The 17,408-nt window shown below is 39.1% G+C and overlaps 1 protein-coding gene across 14 annotated transcripts in view; it reads right to left on the bottom strand.

Annotated features, from left to right (window-relative positions):
* The window catches only part of LRRC9 (leucine rich repeat containing 9), a 71,067-nt gene that overhangs the window by 39,550 nt on the left and 14,109 nt on the right, over positions 1-17,408 (bottom strand). For 13 of the 14 annotated variants that reach the window (XR_011558997.1, XR_011558998.1, XR_011559001.1 and 10 more), the window contains 9 exons: positions 15,336-15,521; positions 13,155-13,363; positions 11,800-11,931; positions 9,804-9,980; positions 7,153-7,264; positions 5,826-5,937; positions 4,000-4,173; positions 1,993-2,120; positions 152-364 (listed from right to left, as the gene is read on the bottom strand). Coding sequence is in view for 10 of the 14 variants with exons in the window: in XM_070750385.1 (XP_070606486.1) it covers positions 152-364; positions 1,993-2,120; positions 4,000-4,173; positions 5,826-5,937; positions 7,153-7,264; positions 9,804-9,980; positions 11,800-11,931; positions 13,155-13,363; positions 15,336-15,521 (1,443 nt within the window). In the remaining 4 variants the exon portion in view is untranslated. The remainder of the gene's footprint in view (positions 1-151; positions 365-1,992; positions 2,121-3,999; positions 4,174-5,825; positions 5,938-7,152; positions 7,265-9,803; positions 9,981-11,799; positions 11,932-13,154; positions 13,364-15,335; positions 15,522-17,408) is intronic. The other variant, XM_070750393.1, reaches the window with a different exon arrangement.

Raw genomic sequence — 17,408 nt, 5'->3', positions numbered from 1 at the left:
ATAACTGGTAGCAACAAAGGAAGTAAATTTAATGTCAATATTGTATGCTTTTTTTCCAATTCAAGGTACTGGATAAACTTCAACTCAGAGGTAAGGAAAGGCAGAATCTAATTTTCATTCTGTAACAAGGCAGATGAAAAAAGCTACTCACAACAATCTGGCTATAAATGTTGGCCTTTGAGATTGCCATCACTGTTTTTTCATCCAAGCAAATAATTTTGGGTTTGGGCTTAATTATTGGCTCCATGCTTAACACTTCATCATCATGTTGGAGATCCCGAGAAAATACAAAGCCTGCTGGATTTCGTCTTCCATCCTCCCCAATCACATTGCTGGGTAAGGAGAATAAAGACTCCACTTTGCTCTGGATAAAAGATCAGAAAATATTTTTTTAACATGTTTGGACAACGTGAAAATTTTGGACACCATTACATATAATAATGCTGAAGATTTTAAAGATTAATATGCAATTGAAGCCAGATTTATTCTGGGTGAGACTGATTGATAAACAGTTGGAAAAATAGATCTTTGTTTTTTTATATCACTTTAGACTATTATCTGCACACTGAGAAAGATTTGACTTTACCAATAATGGAGGAATGGCTGCTGAAGAGGATGGAATTTGCTGAAATGGCCAAATTGTCAGCTTTAATTAAGAGATGTCTAAGTTTAATTCTGGTTGAAAAACTCTTATTGACTTTTTGCATGAAATAGGAAAAAAAAGTGAAATTATGAATGGGTTTGATGATTAGAAAAAAGTAAGAGTAAGGAATTACTTTATATTAATATTTATAACTTGTTAAAGAAAATTAAAAGTAATTTCTTTATATTCTTTATATTTATATTTATAAAACTGTCTTTGATTTTATGAAACATGCTAACATGGAACAATACTTGAACCTACTCAAATAAGCATTTTTAATTTAATTTATTATCAACATTCTTATTCTTTTTATTCTTATTTTTATATATTTATTCTTTTCTTATTCATTTCTGCCAAGAGGCTACTAACAAAACTAATTGCAAATTTTAACAGTTGATAATCCATAATCTATGTGTATTCCAGAAAAATATATATGATAAAAGCCTTGCTGGGTTAAACCAAGGGAGCATCTAGTCCAACAATCTTAGATTAGGACTGCCCTCACCCTCCTTGCCTTTCGCAAACTTCTTAAAACCCACCTCTGTTGTCAGGCATGGGGAAATTGATTCCCCTAGGCCGTTTCTGCTTTATGTATGGTTTGCATGAGATGTGTGATTGTTTTTACATTAAGGGTTTTAAATTGTTTTAATCATTGGATTTGTATTGTTCTGTTGTTGTGAGCCGCTCCGAGTCTTCGGAGAGGGGCGGCATACAAATCTAATTAATAATAATAATAATAATAATAATAATAATAATAATAATAATAATACAACAACAACAACAATAATCTTGTACTCTTGGTTTTTAAAGTTCTTGTTTCTCTTTATTTTTGTTATTTTCTCATAAAAGGGACTCAGGCCACCTTCTATATCATAGTACCCATATATTAGCAAACAAATTCTCTGTTGATATTAGATAATTTGTTTGGACTGGGAACATAAGAGATGAATTAAAAGAAGAAATCAAGCAACTAGGTTGGAGGCTATTAGAGATTGCTGGAAAGAGAATCATATCATTTGATATATAGTTTCCTTAATTTGGTTTCTTTCTCAAAGTTTAAATTTTTAAATAACAAGACTGCAATACAAAACCTATCTATACTGATCACAAAAGATAACTATTCATGTTACTGATATTATCTTCTTCATTTTTCTGAATAATCCATTATCTGCCTGTACCCTGAAAAATATATTTTTATTAAAGAGATCTCCAGTATTAAGATAAGGGTCTCTGGAAAAAATGCTCTATTTTCATTTGATTAGATATGAATGCATATTCATACTTAATCTAATTAATTTTATAAATGAAATCATAATTAGTGAACTGATAGGTAATAAAATATTCCATACCTGTGTGATGTACTCAAATTCAACGATGTACTCTGGCAAAACAAGCTCATGATCAAACACAAACCATTCACACTGTCGAAGGCTACAGTCACAATTCTTGCATTCCACAGAAGAATATGAATCGGAAGCTAAAGAAAAGGACACAATATGGTTTTCTTGTTTTTTTTTACTTTTATACAGACAATGCAACTTAGAAGAGGCTAATGGGGATATTTTTAATAAAATTCAAAGAACCTCTAGATGAAAACTGCTGGCTAGGAGGTGTAATTTATTTATTTCATTTTTATATCCAGCCTTTATTACTTTATACATAGCTCAAGGAAGAGAACATATCAGGCTCTTTTTTCTTCCCATTTTGTCCACAACAACGTCTATACTGTATATTACCTGTTTGTGTGTGTTTATAATTTTGTAAAATTATATATATGTGTGTTTTTAATTTATACATATTTATATATAATTTATATATATGTATATTATACATACACACATACATAAATAAATACATACATACTGTACATACAGACATAGTAATTCATGATTTACAGATAAAATTTAGAAAAGACTTAAGAAAATTAAGAAACAGAGTTCATCGGGATGCATTCCGAGCTTCAGAAATTGTTTCAAAATTTTAAAGCTCACCATACAAAAATGCTTCTAAAGTTTCAGTATCTAGGATTCCCAAGGTGGTCTTGATACTCACTCAATATCCATTTGAAATTGTTTTGCCATGATAGAACCAATATTTGTGAACTATTTCCATATTATAGTCTGTTACCATCTATTTTTTTAAATGCAGCTAAGAGTAGGCCATTCTTAGGACTGTTTATCCTGACTAAGTGACTGAACAAATTGCAGGAAACTGAAGACTGGGTTAAAAATATGTTGTAAATGCCTTTTGGGGTCTGTTTGAATTTAGTATGCATATGTTTGATTAGATTGCCACCTGGTGGTTATTCACATTCAAGCTGTGCTTTCTTAGGGAGGAAGAGAAGTTTATCTCTTAAAGCAGAGGTCCCCAACCTTTTTTGCACCAGGGACCGGCTTTAAGCTAGACCAGTTTTCCACGGCCCGGTGGGGGGGGCTTTGGTCAAATGGGGGTGGGGTTATGGAGGGGTGGAGCTTAGTGACGCAGCCCTCCACACTTCTCCACAGGGCGGGGAGAATCAGGAGGCTCCTTTGGCGGCTGGGGGCTGCCTGGCTTTGTGATTTTGGCTGGGGGGGGAGTTAGGAAGGTCCTACTTCTCCCCCCCCCAGCCAAAAATTCAAAGCCTATCTGCTGGATACGGGCGATGAGTGGGACAGAGCGGCCCGGAAGCCTCTTGCAGCAGCTGCCACAGCCACCGGCTTCGGCGCCGCTCGTCCCGCTCATCGCCCGTATCCAGCAGATAGGCTTTGAGTTTTTGGCTGGGGGGGGAGAAGTAGGACCTTCCTAACTCCCCCCCAGCCAAAATCACAAAGCCAGGCAGCCCCCAGCCGCCAAAGGAGCCTCCTGATTCTCCCTGCCCGACGCCCCACCCTGTCCTGCATAATGTCCTCTGCCGGGAGGGCAGCGGCGCCGCGGACCGGCTGTAAAAGCCCAACGGCCCGGGCCCGGTCCGCGGACCGGCGGTTGGGGACCTCTGTCTTAAAGAACAATTTCTACATTTTTATACACTTGCATATATAAACATTGGTGGGCTACTGCCGGAACGGCTAATTGTGCACAGCTCCACCTGTGCAGGTAGCAAAATCTTGCACAGGGATGGACATGCGGCGAAGCAAAAAACCTCAGTGAAACGCACCCGCACCCACGTCCCTGTGCGAGATGTTGCTACCTGCACAAAATTGTGCAAAATTGCACTCAATCCCACACTCGCCCTCCAGAGCTGTGGAGTTGCGCACAGTTAGCCTTTCCAGCAGCAGCCCACCACTGCATATAAATCAATGTTATTACTGCTTATTATTAATTTTCAATACCGAAACATCTTGAAGAAGCTGGAACTTCAGCTGGAGCCACTAACTCACATTTGGCTTTGTCTGGTTCCACAGTCCCGTTGGTGGATGTATGTGGGCTGTTTTGAGATGATCTGCGAGGCTTGTAAACACTATCGATCCCATGATAGTTGGCTGGGGTGACTGGATCTGCATCAGAGGCTTCGGCATTATGCCCGAGAAAGACTTTGGCAATTATAAGTTTAGCTGAGAGATGGAAAAAAAAGCTCTTTTTTTATAAACTCAATCTCTTGGAATTCTAATGGAAACTTCCAAACAAATGAAATGGAACATATCAAACCATGTGATTAAAAAAAAAGTATTTAAAAAGCTTCCTGCTTCCTATTTCAGTCAAAATGTTAACATATATTTTAGCATTATTGATATGTGAAATGGTAATCTATTCAACACAGTATCCAGTGTTTCTACAACCAGCACCGCAACTGACATTTCTAACTTGGACACAAATTTAATATAGACTTTAAAAAAAACAGAGTCAGTTGGAAGCTAGGAAGCCATAAATCTGTACTCACCTAACTAAATCCCGTTTCCCTGCATTAGAATTTGAGGTCATTCACTTAACTAAACACAGGGAGATTCAGGATTCACAGAAAAAGACTAGTTGTACATAGTTAAACTGTGGGATTCCCTCCAGCAGTCATATTAATGGCAACCAATCTGGACAGCACTAGAACCTGACTGAACTGTTTAGAGGATCAATGGCTGCTATACTGGAGATCCTTGGTTAATACACTACTCATTCAGCAATCATTTGAACTAGCAATGCCACTGAACATGTGGTAACCATGACTATTGGTCAAATTTCTAGTCATTGAAGGGTCACTGCGGTCAGGTGATCCAGATGCTCAATAACTGGTCCAGTTTTCTGATGACCATGGCACCTTGATTATTGCAATGCGCTCTACGTGGGCTACCCTTGAAAAAGAAAAAGAGTATTACCCATCAGTTCTGTAACTTCTCAAATGCATCTAGATTGCCACTGTGTGATATAATAATTAATACATAATAATAATAATAATAATAATAATAATAATAATAATTATTATTATTATTATTATTATTAATATTTATTAGATTTGTATGCCGCCCCTCTCCGAAGACTTGGGGCAGCTCACAACAGCAATAAACAATTTAGTACAAATCCAATAATTAAAAACTGAAGCTAAAACCCACTATTATTTAAAAACAGTCCATACTATTCAATCATACCACACATAAATCTTACTAGTCAACGAGGGAATGCATCAATTCCCCATGCCTGGCGACATAGGTAAGTCTTCAGAGTCTTGCGTAAGGCGAGGAGAGTGGGGGCAGTTTGAATGTCCGAAGGGAGTTGATTCCAGAGGGCCAGGGCCGCTATAGAGAAGGCTCTTCCCCTGGGTCCCGTTTAGTTGACGGGACCCAGAGAAGGCCAACTCTGTGGGACCTAATCGGCCACTGGGTTTCGTGCGGCAGAAGGCGGTCCCGTAGGTATTCTTTTATAGGTCATTACCAACACTTTGAATTGTGTCCGGAAGCTAATCGTCAGCCAGTGCAGGCCGCAGAGTGATGATGAGACTTGGGCACATGCAGATATGCAGACATCTGTGGTACGATCAATGGAACTTTTCTTATATGATTCATTTATTATTAGATTCATACCCCATCTTTATTTTGTACAACTTCAGGCAGTGTAAACAATGTCCCACTGAGTACTCCAGCAGTATTAAAATCTGCATACCACTTGTACTAATTTTAACTGAATCTATAATGAGTCTTGGGTGCGTTTATTTATTTAATTTAAATAAATCATTATTAAAACTATGTTTAAATCCAGACAGCAACATCTTTAACGTTACCAGATTTGATTGACTCCTCAAAATCTTCTTTATTTCGAGATTGTTTTTGCAGGTTTTCAATCCTTGGATGTTCACAGATACTTAGACTGTTTGAGAGCAGGACTCCATTTTCCTAAAATAACAACAACAACAAAACCCCACCCCACAGCTCACTCACCTGAATGTTACTGCCTCACACAGAGCTTTCCAAATAATTAATAGTTTTAAAATTAACAAGTGTTATGTGCAGATGGAACAGATAAACAAGCACAACAGAAGAATAGATGACAAAACTGACAATGTTAGATTACAGACTGTGAACTTTCCATTTCTAACACATCTACATTAAAACTGAAGAAGATTTAGTATTGACTAACTAATTCACTTCCTTTATTTCTCTCTTTTTTGAAGGAGGAGATTTCTAGCTTTTATGGCACTAAGATGCAGAAAAATAAGAATGGAAAGGGATCTTGGAAGTTTTCTAGTCCAACCCCTTGCTCAAGCAGTCCAGTCCAGGCTGATTCTTTCAGCTGAGTCCAGCCAGATTTACCAATTTTATTACTTTTTGCAGCACTTCTTAAACAAACATTGTAGTTGTTAAGTAACCATTAAGTAAATCCTATGAGCGGGGTTTTTTTTTTTGCTGGAAACTGGCTAAAAAGGTAGAGAATGAGGGGTGAAATTATAAATCACTGCAAAAGGCTGTAAAGGTGAGCTACTTTACTATCATGAAGAAATGTGGTCATACGATTGTCAGTGTGTACACCAGTGTAGCTATCAAAATTTAAAAATTAGGTCATAAATAGCTTTTGGGGGGCAATGTTGAATGATTATTAAGTGACCTGTAGCATATGGAGGGAGACAGGATAGTTTGGTCCCCTGATTACTTTTATGCATTTCTTTAACTATCATAAAGAAATATATAAAAACAGGAATTACATAATTTATTCAAACTACAAAAATCTGCCTTTTTAAAATGCACACAACAAAAATAATGTAAAAATCCTCAAGAATATTTGGAATGGCAGAAACCTCCTTGAAACCATGCCATTTCATAAATAATGGGAATGTTACCCAATATAAAACAACACTGCCTACAGTAAGCTATGAAAGCATTTTGGAACAATGTTATTATTCAATAATGTTTCTATTCTTTCCCTGTAGAAAGGCATTTTGTCTTTGTTTAATAAAAGAAGTACCAATTCATCCTTAACCAGTCCATATCTGTACTGTTTCATGATGTACTTCATTATTCAGATATTTTTTTATAAAATGTTCCCTAAAAGGAAGACATAATAAATGCAGGGGAAAGAAAGTTATATCCTACTATTTTGGAACTTCTGCTTACTGATTTTGCTTCCTGAAAACCTTCTTCCAGAATTTGAATTAATTGCTTTTTCTTCAAGGGTATTTCAGGGGGAGATACATAGAAGAGGTATTCCAACATCTTCTTTAAGTTTCTGAAAGGAAAAGGGGAGACAGGAAGAGAAACAACAAACACATTTTAAAAATAAATTTTGGAACAATAAGAGATAGAACAACTGAATTCTTGATTCACAGTTACTCTGCTATAAAAGATCAAGATTCACCTAATTTATTATCCTGTCTTACATAAAATGTGGCAAAACAAAAAACAGGTGGTTTTAGTGCTGGAAAACTGGAAATGAATGGGTTAAGAAGGATTGACAATAGTAAATTTGACAAAGCAAAAAAAGGTATCAGCATTTCTAAATTGTGCTGCAAATAAAGGTGGGAGGAGGGAGAAAGGATCTGCTAGATTTTTGAATCATAAAGGAAAATTAACAGCAGAAGTTTGAAATATTTAATTCTGTTAGTATATTTTCAGAAGAATTTTGTTACTGTACTCATACAGATGCCTAGTTGCTAGATACACAACTACAGGTCATTAGAATTATTGTAGATTTTGGTTTAAGATTGTCCAGTAATAACTATCACTGTCATTCACTTCTGTGTGGGTATATATGGCTTCCTTCTTATCTCTACCCACTTTTTAACAATATCAAAATGAAACAAACATATAATTAGCCTTCCTTTTCTATGAGAAGCAATTTAAAGGATGTTTAGCCAGGAAACACTGTTCATTCTCTCACATTTCTCTGTTCAGAATTGTTCCCATCCAAAGATTCATATTTTGTTTTTACAATCCTACATAATAACACCCTCACATAAAGATGCACAAAATACAAAATAAGAAATGAAGCATTTTTTTCGTTAGGACATTTCCAGCAGTTCTCCAGATTTCCCCATCATCTATGATATGACAAGAGGCTTGAAGGCAAAGCAGCTATTTAATGTGCATTTCGGGTTTAAAATGGTGCCTTTGAAACTCATCTGACAACATATGGATGTCTTTTGAATATTTTTAATTTTAAAAACTTCTTTTTTAGTTTTATCCTACAGTGCATATTTTAATATTTCTTTTAAATATTTCTCTCACAGATTGCTTTTATTTTCTTTTTATAAACTGCATAAATGCTAATGTAGAAATTCCTTAATAACCCGATACTAAAAATCTTCTTACATAGTAAAATTTTAATAGTCTTCCAAATAAAAATAACTAACTTATCACCTAATATTTTTATGAACCGTAACTCCTACCTGCACCTATGAGGCAGTAGTTAGGTTGTAGTTCATGCTAGTTAATGAAATAATAAACTGTTACTTCTATTAAGTGCCTCAAGCTTTATAAATATACTGGTTGCATTGGGTGTTCTTTACTGCTCATTTTAACAAATTTACTTAGCAGATTCATTAAGTATATTGGACTGGGCTGATGAGCAGCAATATGCCAATGAAGAACATTACAATAGTGTTTCTGATAGCAGCATAATTTCTAATGACATAATAAGAGCCCTTTCTTTTTTTATTTCTGTGGTAAAATAATTGAAATAGCAGAACAACAGAATTGGAAGGGACCTTGGCAGTCTTCAATTCAATTCAATTCAATTCAATTTATTGGATTTATATGCCGCCCCTCTCCGAAAACTCGGGGCGGCGAACAACAGTCATGAACAATATACATGAACAATATGTATACAGTAAAAAATCCAATACTAAAAACTAACTTAAAACCCCTAAATGTATAAAACCAACATACGTACAAACATACCATACATACAGTTGTATCAGCCTAGGGGGGGGAGAAGAAGTCTTAATTCCCCCATGCCTGGCGGCAGAGGTGGGTTTTGAGTAGCTTACGAAAGGCAAGGAGGGTAGGGGCAGTTCTAATCTCTGGGGGGAGTTGGTTCCAGAGGGCCGGGGCCGCCACAGAGAAGGCTCTTCTCCTTCCAATCTCTTCTATTCCAATCTCATCAAACCATGATGATTTGCCATGACCAGGCGGAATGGGGTGGCATTTCTGGAGAGGGATGTCGGTACTGTAGCAACGGATCACCAGTGATGGGAGGTGTAAGGATGGCTACAGCGGTGATGAAGGCAGCGACAGGGCTCAGTTGCGAAGTGGGGAGGCATGGCGACATGAGGAAAACTGCTGGCAGGGATCAGAAACTCCAAGTGACAACCAGCTGTTCCAGCCCAACAATCAGCTGTTCCAGGTCAAACTGGTTGGAGCCCTGCCAGACAGGCTAATACAAAACTGATGATGGAGCAAGGCCAGCCGGGGGGGGAGAGGGCATGGGTTGACTTGATAAAAGTGTACTGGGAGGCGGAAGCTCCCAGGGCTGATTTTGCATCTTTACAGACTGCTATTTTGCTGCTGCTAGAACTCAACATGTGCCAGAGTGTAGCTGAATAAAGCCACTTAAGCCTACAAGTGTATGGTATTTTCATATTGGTTTCGGTCCGGAGCTCGGACCACTGAGAGGAAGTCAGTGCTCCACCATAAGTCCAATGCAATCTGAGCTAATTTTTCAGATAGATAGTTTATTATGCAGACAACAAACTTAATAATAGCAGACAAAAAACAAAGTCCAATTAATTATATTTTTTAAAAAAATAATTTTCTTTAAATCAACTCACATGGATTCATTTAACTCTTCTTTATCCAAAAAGCTTTCAAATTTCTCCTCAAAATTCAGCCTCAAAATACGGTTGTGCACTCTAATGACACGTTTTACTTTCAGTGTAGTGATACCATATACTTTGAAGTCCCAGGCACAAAATCGAGATAAGATCAATTCATAGCATGAATTAAACCTGTGGTTAAGAAAGAGGGCTTGGATCACTATAATTACTCAATAGGAAGATACCCTGCCCAACTAGATTAGACAAAATGAAAAAATCCTCTCCCTTAATTAATTAATTACATTACATTACAATAAAATCTAAGACAATCTCTCAAATTTGAAAACAATTACTGTTATTTTCAGATTAAAAAAACAGTAGGAAGAGAAAGCAGCTGAAATTTACATTTAATTTGCTTTCAAATTATCATCACCTTAAACTAAATTTATATTAGTTTGTTTTGAATGTATCTAATATCACTATCATCTAACTAGTATTAAACTATCACCACCTTACACTAAATTTATATTCCTTTGTTTTGAATGTAACACAAAACATAACAATGAAAGCTGCCTTCCAGAAAATCAGATCATTAGTTAATCTAATACTGATTAAATGACCAACATTATTAACCTTCAGAGTTGAGAAATGATCTTAGCATGCTTATTGGAAGATGCTGGAGATTGAAACAGAGATATTCTACTATATACACCTTTTCTGTTCCAGTTTTCTGAGAAAAAATTGCCGTCCTTTGAATGAGGTAACCTGGTACAATACATATTGTACAAGGCTGCATATTATTTTCTGCTTTCTCATAAACGGGGCTTTCCTTTCTCTTGTAGAAATCAGTCTTCTCCTACATATTATAAGTAAGTATGGTAATAAGATCTGAATCTCTGTATATGCTATCTAGGTGGCAAAATAAGGGTGAACTTCAAGTTAGACTGAGTGGCATCCAGTGTTCAAGGAACAGAAGGTTTATACCCTGCTTTTTGCTACGAAGAGATATTTACGGTAGTAGACCAGGATTACATAGGAAGTTCCCATTTGGAAGTTTCCAAATTCCAGATTTATTGCTTATGCCTACGCACAAGAATATTCTCAATTAATGGTTAGCATCTGCTAAAAGTTAGATAAGGGTCAGGGGAATTCATAGGAGTTTGGACTTAGTATGCTTATAGCTATGTAGAGACTCTAGTCTAGACTGATCCCATTTTTGACACCACCCACAGGCTCCTACAGCTGTTTACACGTCATTTGATTGACCAAGAGTATCTCTTAATTGGAATTAACCACATTTGTTTTCCTTTATCTTGTGTAACTTTCCTCCCTTCTGTTGTCTATATAAAATATTCAGTTTTCTTAAATTATAGGTTGTTACGCGATCCCAACTGCCAAGATTCTATCTGGAACATGGGAAGATGTACTTTACAAGCCACTGGGGCACTACATTTCTTATTGCTGAGACTGACTTGCTGTCAGTTTCCGTTTTTAGACAGGCAATAGCATCTACATACATCATGAATGCATGCAGATAAGCTCCACAGCCAGTGGTCTCAACCCCTCCTACTTGGAACCATTAGAACAGGGGTATCAAACTCAAGGCCTGGGGGCCAAATCCGGCCTGTGGTGTGTACTTAGATCTGGTCCATGGGGTCACCCTAGAAACAGCAATGGACTGGCTGTCAGTGCTTCTTGCCAGTGAAAATGGAGCTCAGGAGGGCCGTGTGCGGCTCTCCTGAGCTCCGTTTTCACTGGCAGAGGGTTGCAGGAGGCCCTGGCAGCTGAAAATGGAGTTTGAGAGCCCATTTTCACTGGCAGGCCACTCGGACCACCACAGGTGCTCTTGACATGAGTGACATCGAGCTGGCCATGCCTATCCTGGTCACACTCACCCCGGCTCACTAAGGAAACCCTGATGCGGCCTTCAATGAAATCGAGTTTGAGACTCCTGCATTAGAACACTGCAAGACTGAAGATTAAACTTTTAGAACACTGCAAAACAATGTACCAAACATCATTTGTTGATCCCTCTTCAAATCGTGTGTTTCCCACAGATTCCAGTTCAGTAAGCAGAAACTGTACTGCCAAATCGCTGGTTTTCTTCTTCTTCTTAACTTCCACTTGATAAATAATTTCAATTCTGCAATATAACACACAGGATAAAGCATAGTTGGCTGACACTGAATGGCAAAGTACAAAAAAGAGCAACGATCTGAAGAACTGCACACAGCAAGTTTTATGAATATGCAGGACTTCAGAGCCAAGGAAGGTCCTAATGAAGGAGGTCCTAATGAAAGGGTTTTTTTTTCCTGATTTTTCAAGTTTCCCCCACTAAAACACAAATATCTATCTTATTTATCTTAAACAAATACAATGGAAATGCATCCAGCATTCAAATTCTATCAAGTGCTCTGCAAGAACCAAAGGCATAGCTGCACTCCACTGCATGTATAAAGTTGCTTTAATAAAATAATAAGCACAAAGTCTCTTTTTTAATGTAGATTAAGGATGGTGTTAGTTAAAGAAATCCAGGACTTGTCAAAGTTCAATGTAACTCCCAGCTAGAATTAATGTATCCTGGTACCTGAAAGAAATGTAATCCTGAATTTTAGGCTATTTATGCATCCCTGAAATAATCCAACCTCACTCATCACCTTCCATTTTTCAGCTCATGGAAGATAGTCTTCCCGTTATAAAGGAGAATACTCGGGGAAATATCCACTTTCCTTTCAGCAAATACAATATTTTTGCTTTCATCATGTACTTTAATGTCCCAATGGAAACTATTTCAAAAAAGGCAAAAGCAGTGGGTTTGTTTTTTTTGTCAGAGGACCCCTGACATCTATGCATGTAAAAATATCAGCATGAAAATCATTCATGTAAAAAAAAAAACACCCCAACACGCTGCTATCCTTCCAGTTAGAAGAATTTTTTAACAGTTGAACGAATTTTGTTCCGCTAAAAAAAATCTAAATATTGAATACTTAAAAAAATACTTTTATTAAACAATTAAACTTTCTCATTTAGGTTCTAGATATTCAATATTGAGTTTATAGAGACATAGCATTTCAAATCCTAAAATCCTACTTTATATTTACACAGAGACAGAGATTTCACATCAAGCCCTACTTTATGGATTTCCGGAGTACTTCTCTCCTTCCTACAAATTCCTTCACAATGACATAAACAGAGCAGAGCATCCTACCTGCCTCTTCCAGAGGGCAGGCACATGTGAAGTAACCGATACCCAGCATACAACCCCCAAACCCAAAGTGGATCTTATCTCAAGCAATGAATTCAGTGTCTTCAAGTCCCAAACCTGTTCAAACAGCAGCCCTTGCACCTTTCACAAGATGTACATACTCCTGCAGTTTCTTGTTCCAGAAATTTATTCTTCTTTTGAGGGCATCTAATTTATGAAGAAATAGTTGCTCCAGACTGGATTCTTCTGGGGTCTCATCTGGACTCTCCACTTCCCCGTCTGATTTTTCATATTCAAAGTCCCAGCTAGAAGAAACTTTACTAGCTTGTATTTTGCCACTTGCTTGAAGTTCCATCAATTCACGTTCCAGCTATTTTAAGACAGAAAGCAAAACAAATGCATTAGTCTGACTTAAATTTATGAAGAATAGGAACATTTAATGAAAAGCTAAAGCCCAAAATTGTATAAATAAAATAATGTGTAAAAATAGGACAAGAACCAGTACGTGTGTTTTGCTGCACATTACTGCATAAATAATAAAATATTTCAGTTGTTATTCCACAATGAAGAAAAAAATATCATTGCACAATGAAGACAAATACAGTACTACAATATTTAGAGCAAAATTATGCAATACATACAATTTCCACTAAAACTATATCTAATATCCATCATTTAATTTTTTTAAAAAAATAGTAATGTAAGGTCATGTAGATTGTGATGCAGAAGGGGGGGAGGGAGGAAGGGAGGGAGGAAGGGGAGAGAGAGAGAGAGAGATTTCATTTGATTTGGAGACTTTGGCCTGTCACATGCTAGAATGTAGAAAGTATTAGTGCAGTTGGAATTTGGGAGGGGCTGTTGCCTGAGGGTTGCAGAGTTGTAGCCAGAACAAATTCCTTCTAGATTTCAAGCTTATCCTTTGTTCACCACCTGCCCAGAAGTTGATGGGAGGACCGGATACCTTGGCAGAACCAAACTGGACCAGGTGATGAACTTGTGGGTGTGGGAACAAGGAAATGAACTTTAAATTGGGTGGAGAAGTCCACAGGATTTCAGATTCGGGTTTTTCCCAGATGGGCCAACATGGCTCTGCTAATAAATTGGAACTTAGAGGAAGGCCATGCCTCGGACTCTGACTTAATTTCAAATGCTATTTGGAATGCTGGGTGGGGGGGGGGGTGTTGGGGGGGAGGGGGAGGAAGAGAGAACATTTTCCTTCCGATACACTTTCCATGTAAAAATGCCTCTTTCCAAGTATTTGCTTCCACAAGAACAAATTGGACTTTTAAGAGCAATAGGCAACGAGAGTAGTGAGACTACTCAGCAAATAGTAAACACAGGAAGAATTAATCTCCATTCCCCTTTTATATTGTGGTATTGCTCTGTATTGGGGCTCCATATGGATACTTTTTCTGGGATAGTTTTCTAAGATAAATTTGAACTTTGTTTTAAAGACTTAGTAAACATATACTAAGATGTACTGATTTATTGACCAATTGCAAAGTGGAAGTATGTTTCAGAAACACTCCAAATTCTATTCCGTTGGGTTGTGTAATTTCAATATCCAACACAGTAAGTTCAAAATTTCAAATGCTTTTATTTGTTATTTATGACATTTTTATGCTGCCTCCCTCCCTTGTGAGGTGACTCTGGGCAGCATTTGTTATTAATTATTATTAGATTGTTTGTCACTCAGTCAGCCAGATGTTTGGACTGGACTTGGCATTTTTGTTACCTATCAAGCTCTTCACAAGGGCCTGTGATTATTACTAGTACTGTTTAAAATGAAATACCTCATGTTATGAAACTGGATAATCTATAAAATAATTTCTTTTGTATTTATTTATTTTATTTCTATAGCCACCGATCTTCTGACTCTGGGAAGGCTATAGCATAAAAACATAATACAAAATAAATAAGGACTTCACAACCATACAAAAGGCCAGATCGGTCAGAATCAGTAGAAGGTTCTAAATCCCATTGCTAACAGTTTAGCAATGCTTCTCCAAAAGTGCAGAAGGGTCCCAGATGAGTGGGTGAAGCCCCCCAGAGCTATTGGTTTGCAGAACTGGGCTGAACCAGGAGCAACCCACCACTGATCAGAATGGTCCTCATCTCATCCTAATTTTCAGCCTGGGATTGAACCTGGAACATTCTGGGTTGCAAAGCCTGCATTCTACCAAGCTTTTAAGAAAAGATCACTACTGAATGGTTGCCATCTTACTCCAGGGGGAAGCAAGTAATTCCTACTTGGAATTACTGAGGGTATAACAATAAATTGTGGGGAGGTCCTTGAAACGTCAATGGTAGAAAACAAAGAATAATATTCAGCCAGAATTTACTTTGGTGATGGCGGGATTTGCCTTTCTTACATGTTTCACATAGCAGTTGAAATGTTTAAGACGATCTTCTGGCAATTTCTGTAGTTTGTTCTTTTTTTCTCTTAGCTTTTCAAGCGCCTCATTTAGTTGCCTATGAACACTCTTGATTCGCATATTGTAGTACATCACTTTTTTCATCACAGTTGTCTTCAAAAGATAAAAGAAAAACTCAGAAAGGAACTGAATGCTGCATTTAAGGATGCATTAATGAATTAAAAATTATAAAATATCATCATGTCATTCTTGGATTGTAGTCCCCAAATTTGAAACAAGGTTGACACAAGTAAGCTTTTTTGTAATGTATGTCTTGTAATGTTTTGTACATACATTACAAACAGCTGACTAGTCTGCAGGCATCGACTGCAACAACTACTCAGGATGTCACCCCAATCTGCAAACATTAACTAATCTGCATACATCAACTGCATCAATTACTCAAGGTGTTACCCCACCAACTAATCAGGATGTTTGAACACAGCCAACCAACCCGCTTGCAGCAGCTGAACCAGCACTCCACACACCCCCACCAGTATTTATAGAGGGAAGGCAGCTCAGACCACGCTTTGTTCGCCCGAGCACAAAGCCGAAAGGAACAGCCTGAAGATGACAAGTGGGATCTCGTTGAAACGTTGCCAGGATTCTATCAACCTTACATGAGAAAAGACCCGAATATGCCATGACCTACATATCTATACTAGTCTCCCTTCCTTTTTATTGTTAGCAAAAATATGTTACACACACATGCACGTGTGTGTGTGTGTGTGTGTGTGTAAGTAAGTGTTATAATGTGGATGATCATATAAGAGGAAAGGGTTTCTTTACTCCTAGGATGGAATACTAATGTAATTAGCTAACAGATGGGGAGTAAAGCCAAGAAATTCAAAGATGCTTGCTCCTGGGGAGGAAAGCTATGGGAAACTTATACTAAGAAAGCAGAGACATTACTCTACCAATAAAAATGTTTATTTATTTATTTGTTTGTTTGTTTATTGGATTTATATGACGGCCCTCTCTGAGGACGTGGGACAGCTTACAACATATCAAAAAACCACAATATATACTACAAATATCTAAATCCAATCAATTTAACTAATTAAATTTAAAACCCTAATACCGTGTTTCCCCGATAGTAAGACCCCCCCGATTGTAAGACATATGGGGGGTTTCAGGGGGGTCGGCTTATATAAGCCATACCCCGAAAGTAAGACATATGTCTTACTTTCGGGGAAACACGGTATAAACGGTATTGCGGGGGGGGGCGATGACATTGCTTCCAAGCTCCCCGCGCGCCCCTCGCCTTCGCTCGCCGCGGCGCCACCGCCTCTTCCCCTGCCGAGGCTCAGCTGCAAGCGGCCAGCGAGGCCGATCGGCTCCGAGGCGAGCGGCCGGAGCTGCGCCCTCCTTCGCCCGCCTCCTTTCCGCTCGCTTCGGAGCCGAGCGGCCTCGCTGGCCGCTTGCAGCTGAGCCTCGGCAGGGGAAGAGGCGGTGGCGCCGCGGCGAGCGAAGGCAAGGGGCGCGCAGGGAGCTGCCGGAAAGGAGGCTGGTGAAGGAGGGCGCAGCTCCGGCCGCTCGCCTCGGAGCCGATCGGCCTCGCTGGCCGCTTCCCCTGCCAAGGCTCAGCTGCAAGCGGCCAGCGAGGCCGAGCGGCTCCGAGGCGAGCGGCCGGAGCTGCGCCTTCCTTCACCAGCCTCCTTTCCGGCAGCTCCCTGCGCGCCCCTCGCCTTCGCTCGCAGCGGCGCCACCGCCTCTTCCCCTGCCGAGGCTCAGCTGCAAGCGGCCAGCGAGGCCGCTCGGCTCCGAGGCGAGCGGCCGGAGCTGCGCCCTCCTTCGCCCGCCTCCTTTCCGCTCGCCTCGGAGCCGCTTGCAGCTGAGCCTCGGCAGGGGAAGAGGCGGTGGCGCCGCGGCGAGCGAAGGCGAGGGGCGCGCAGGGAACTGCCGGAAAGGAGGCGGGCGGAGGAGGGCACAGCGGCGCCCGCTCACCCTTTTTGACTGCCCATCCACCCCTTGACCTGCCTTTAGCCAGCCAGCCGAGCG

Source organism: Erythrolamprus reginae, chromosome 1 (assembly GCF_031021105.1).
Source record: "Erythrolamprus reginae isolate rEryReg1 chromosome 1, rEryReg1.hap1, whole genome shotgun sequence".
Taxonomy (NCBI): Eukaryota; Metazoa; Chordata; class Lepidosauria; order Squamata; family Dipsadidae; genus Erythrolamprus; species Erythrolamprus reginae.
Note: the sequence above shows the minus strand (reverse complement) of the source record. Positions and strands in the feature narration are given on the sequence as shown.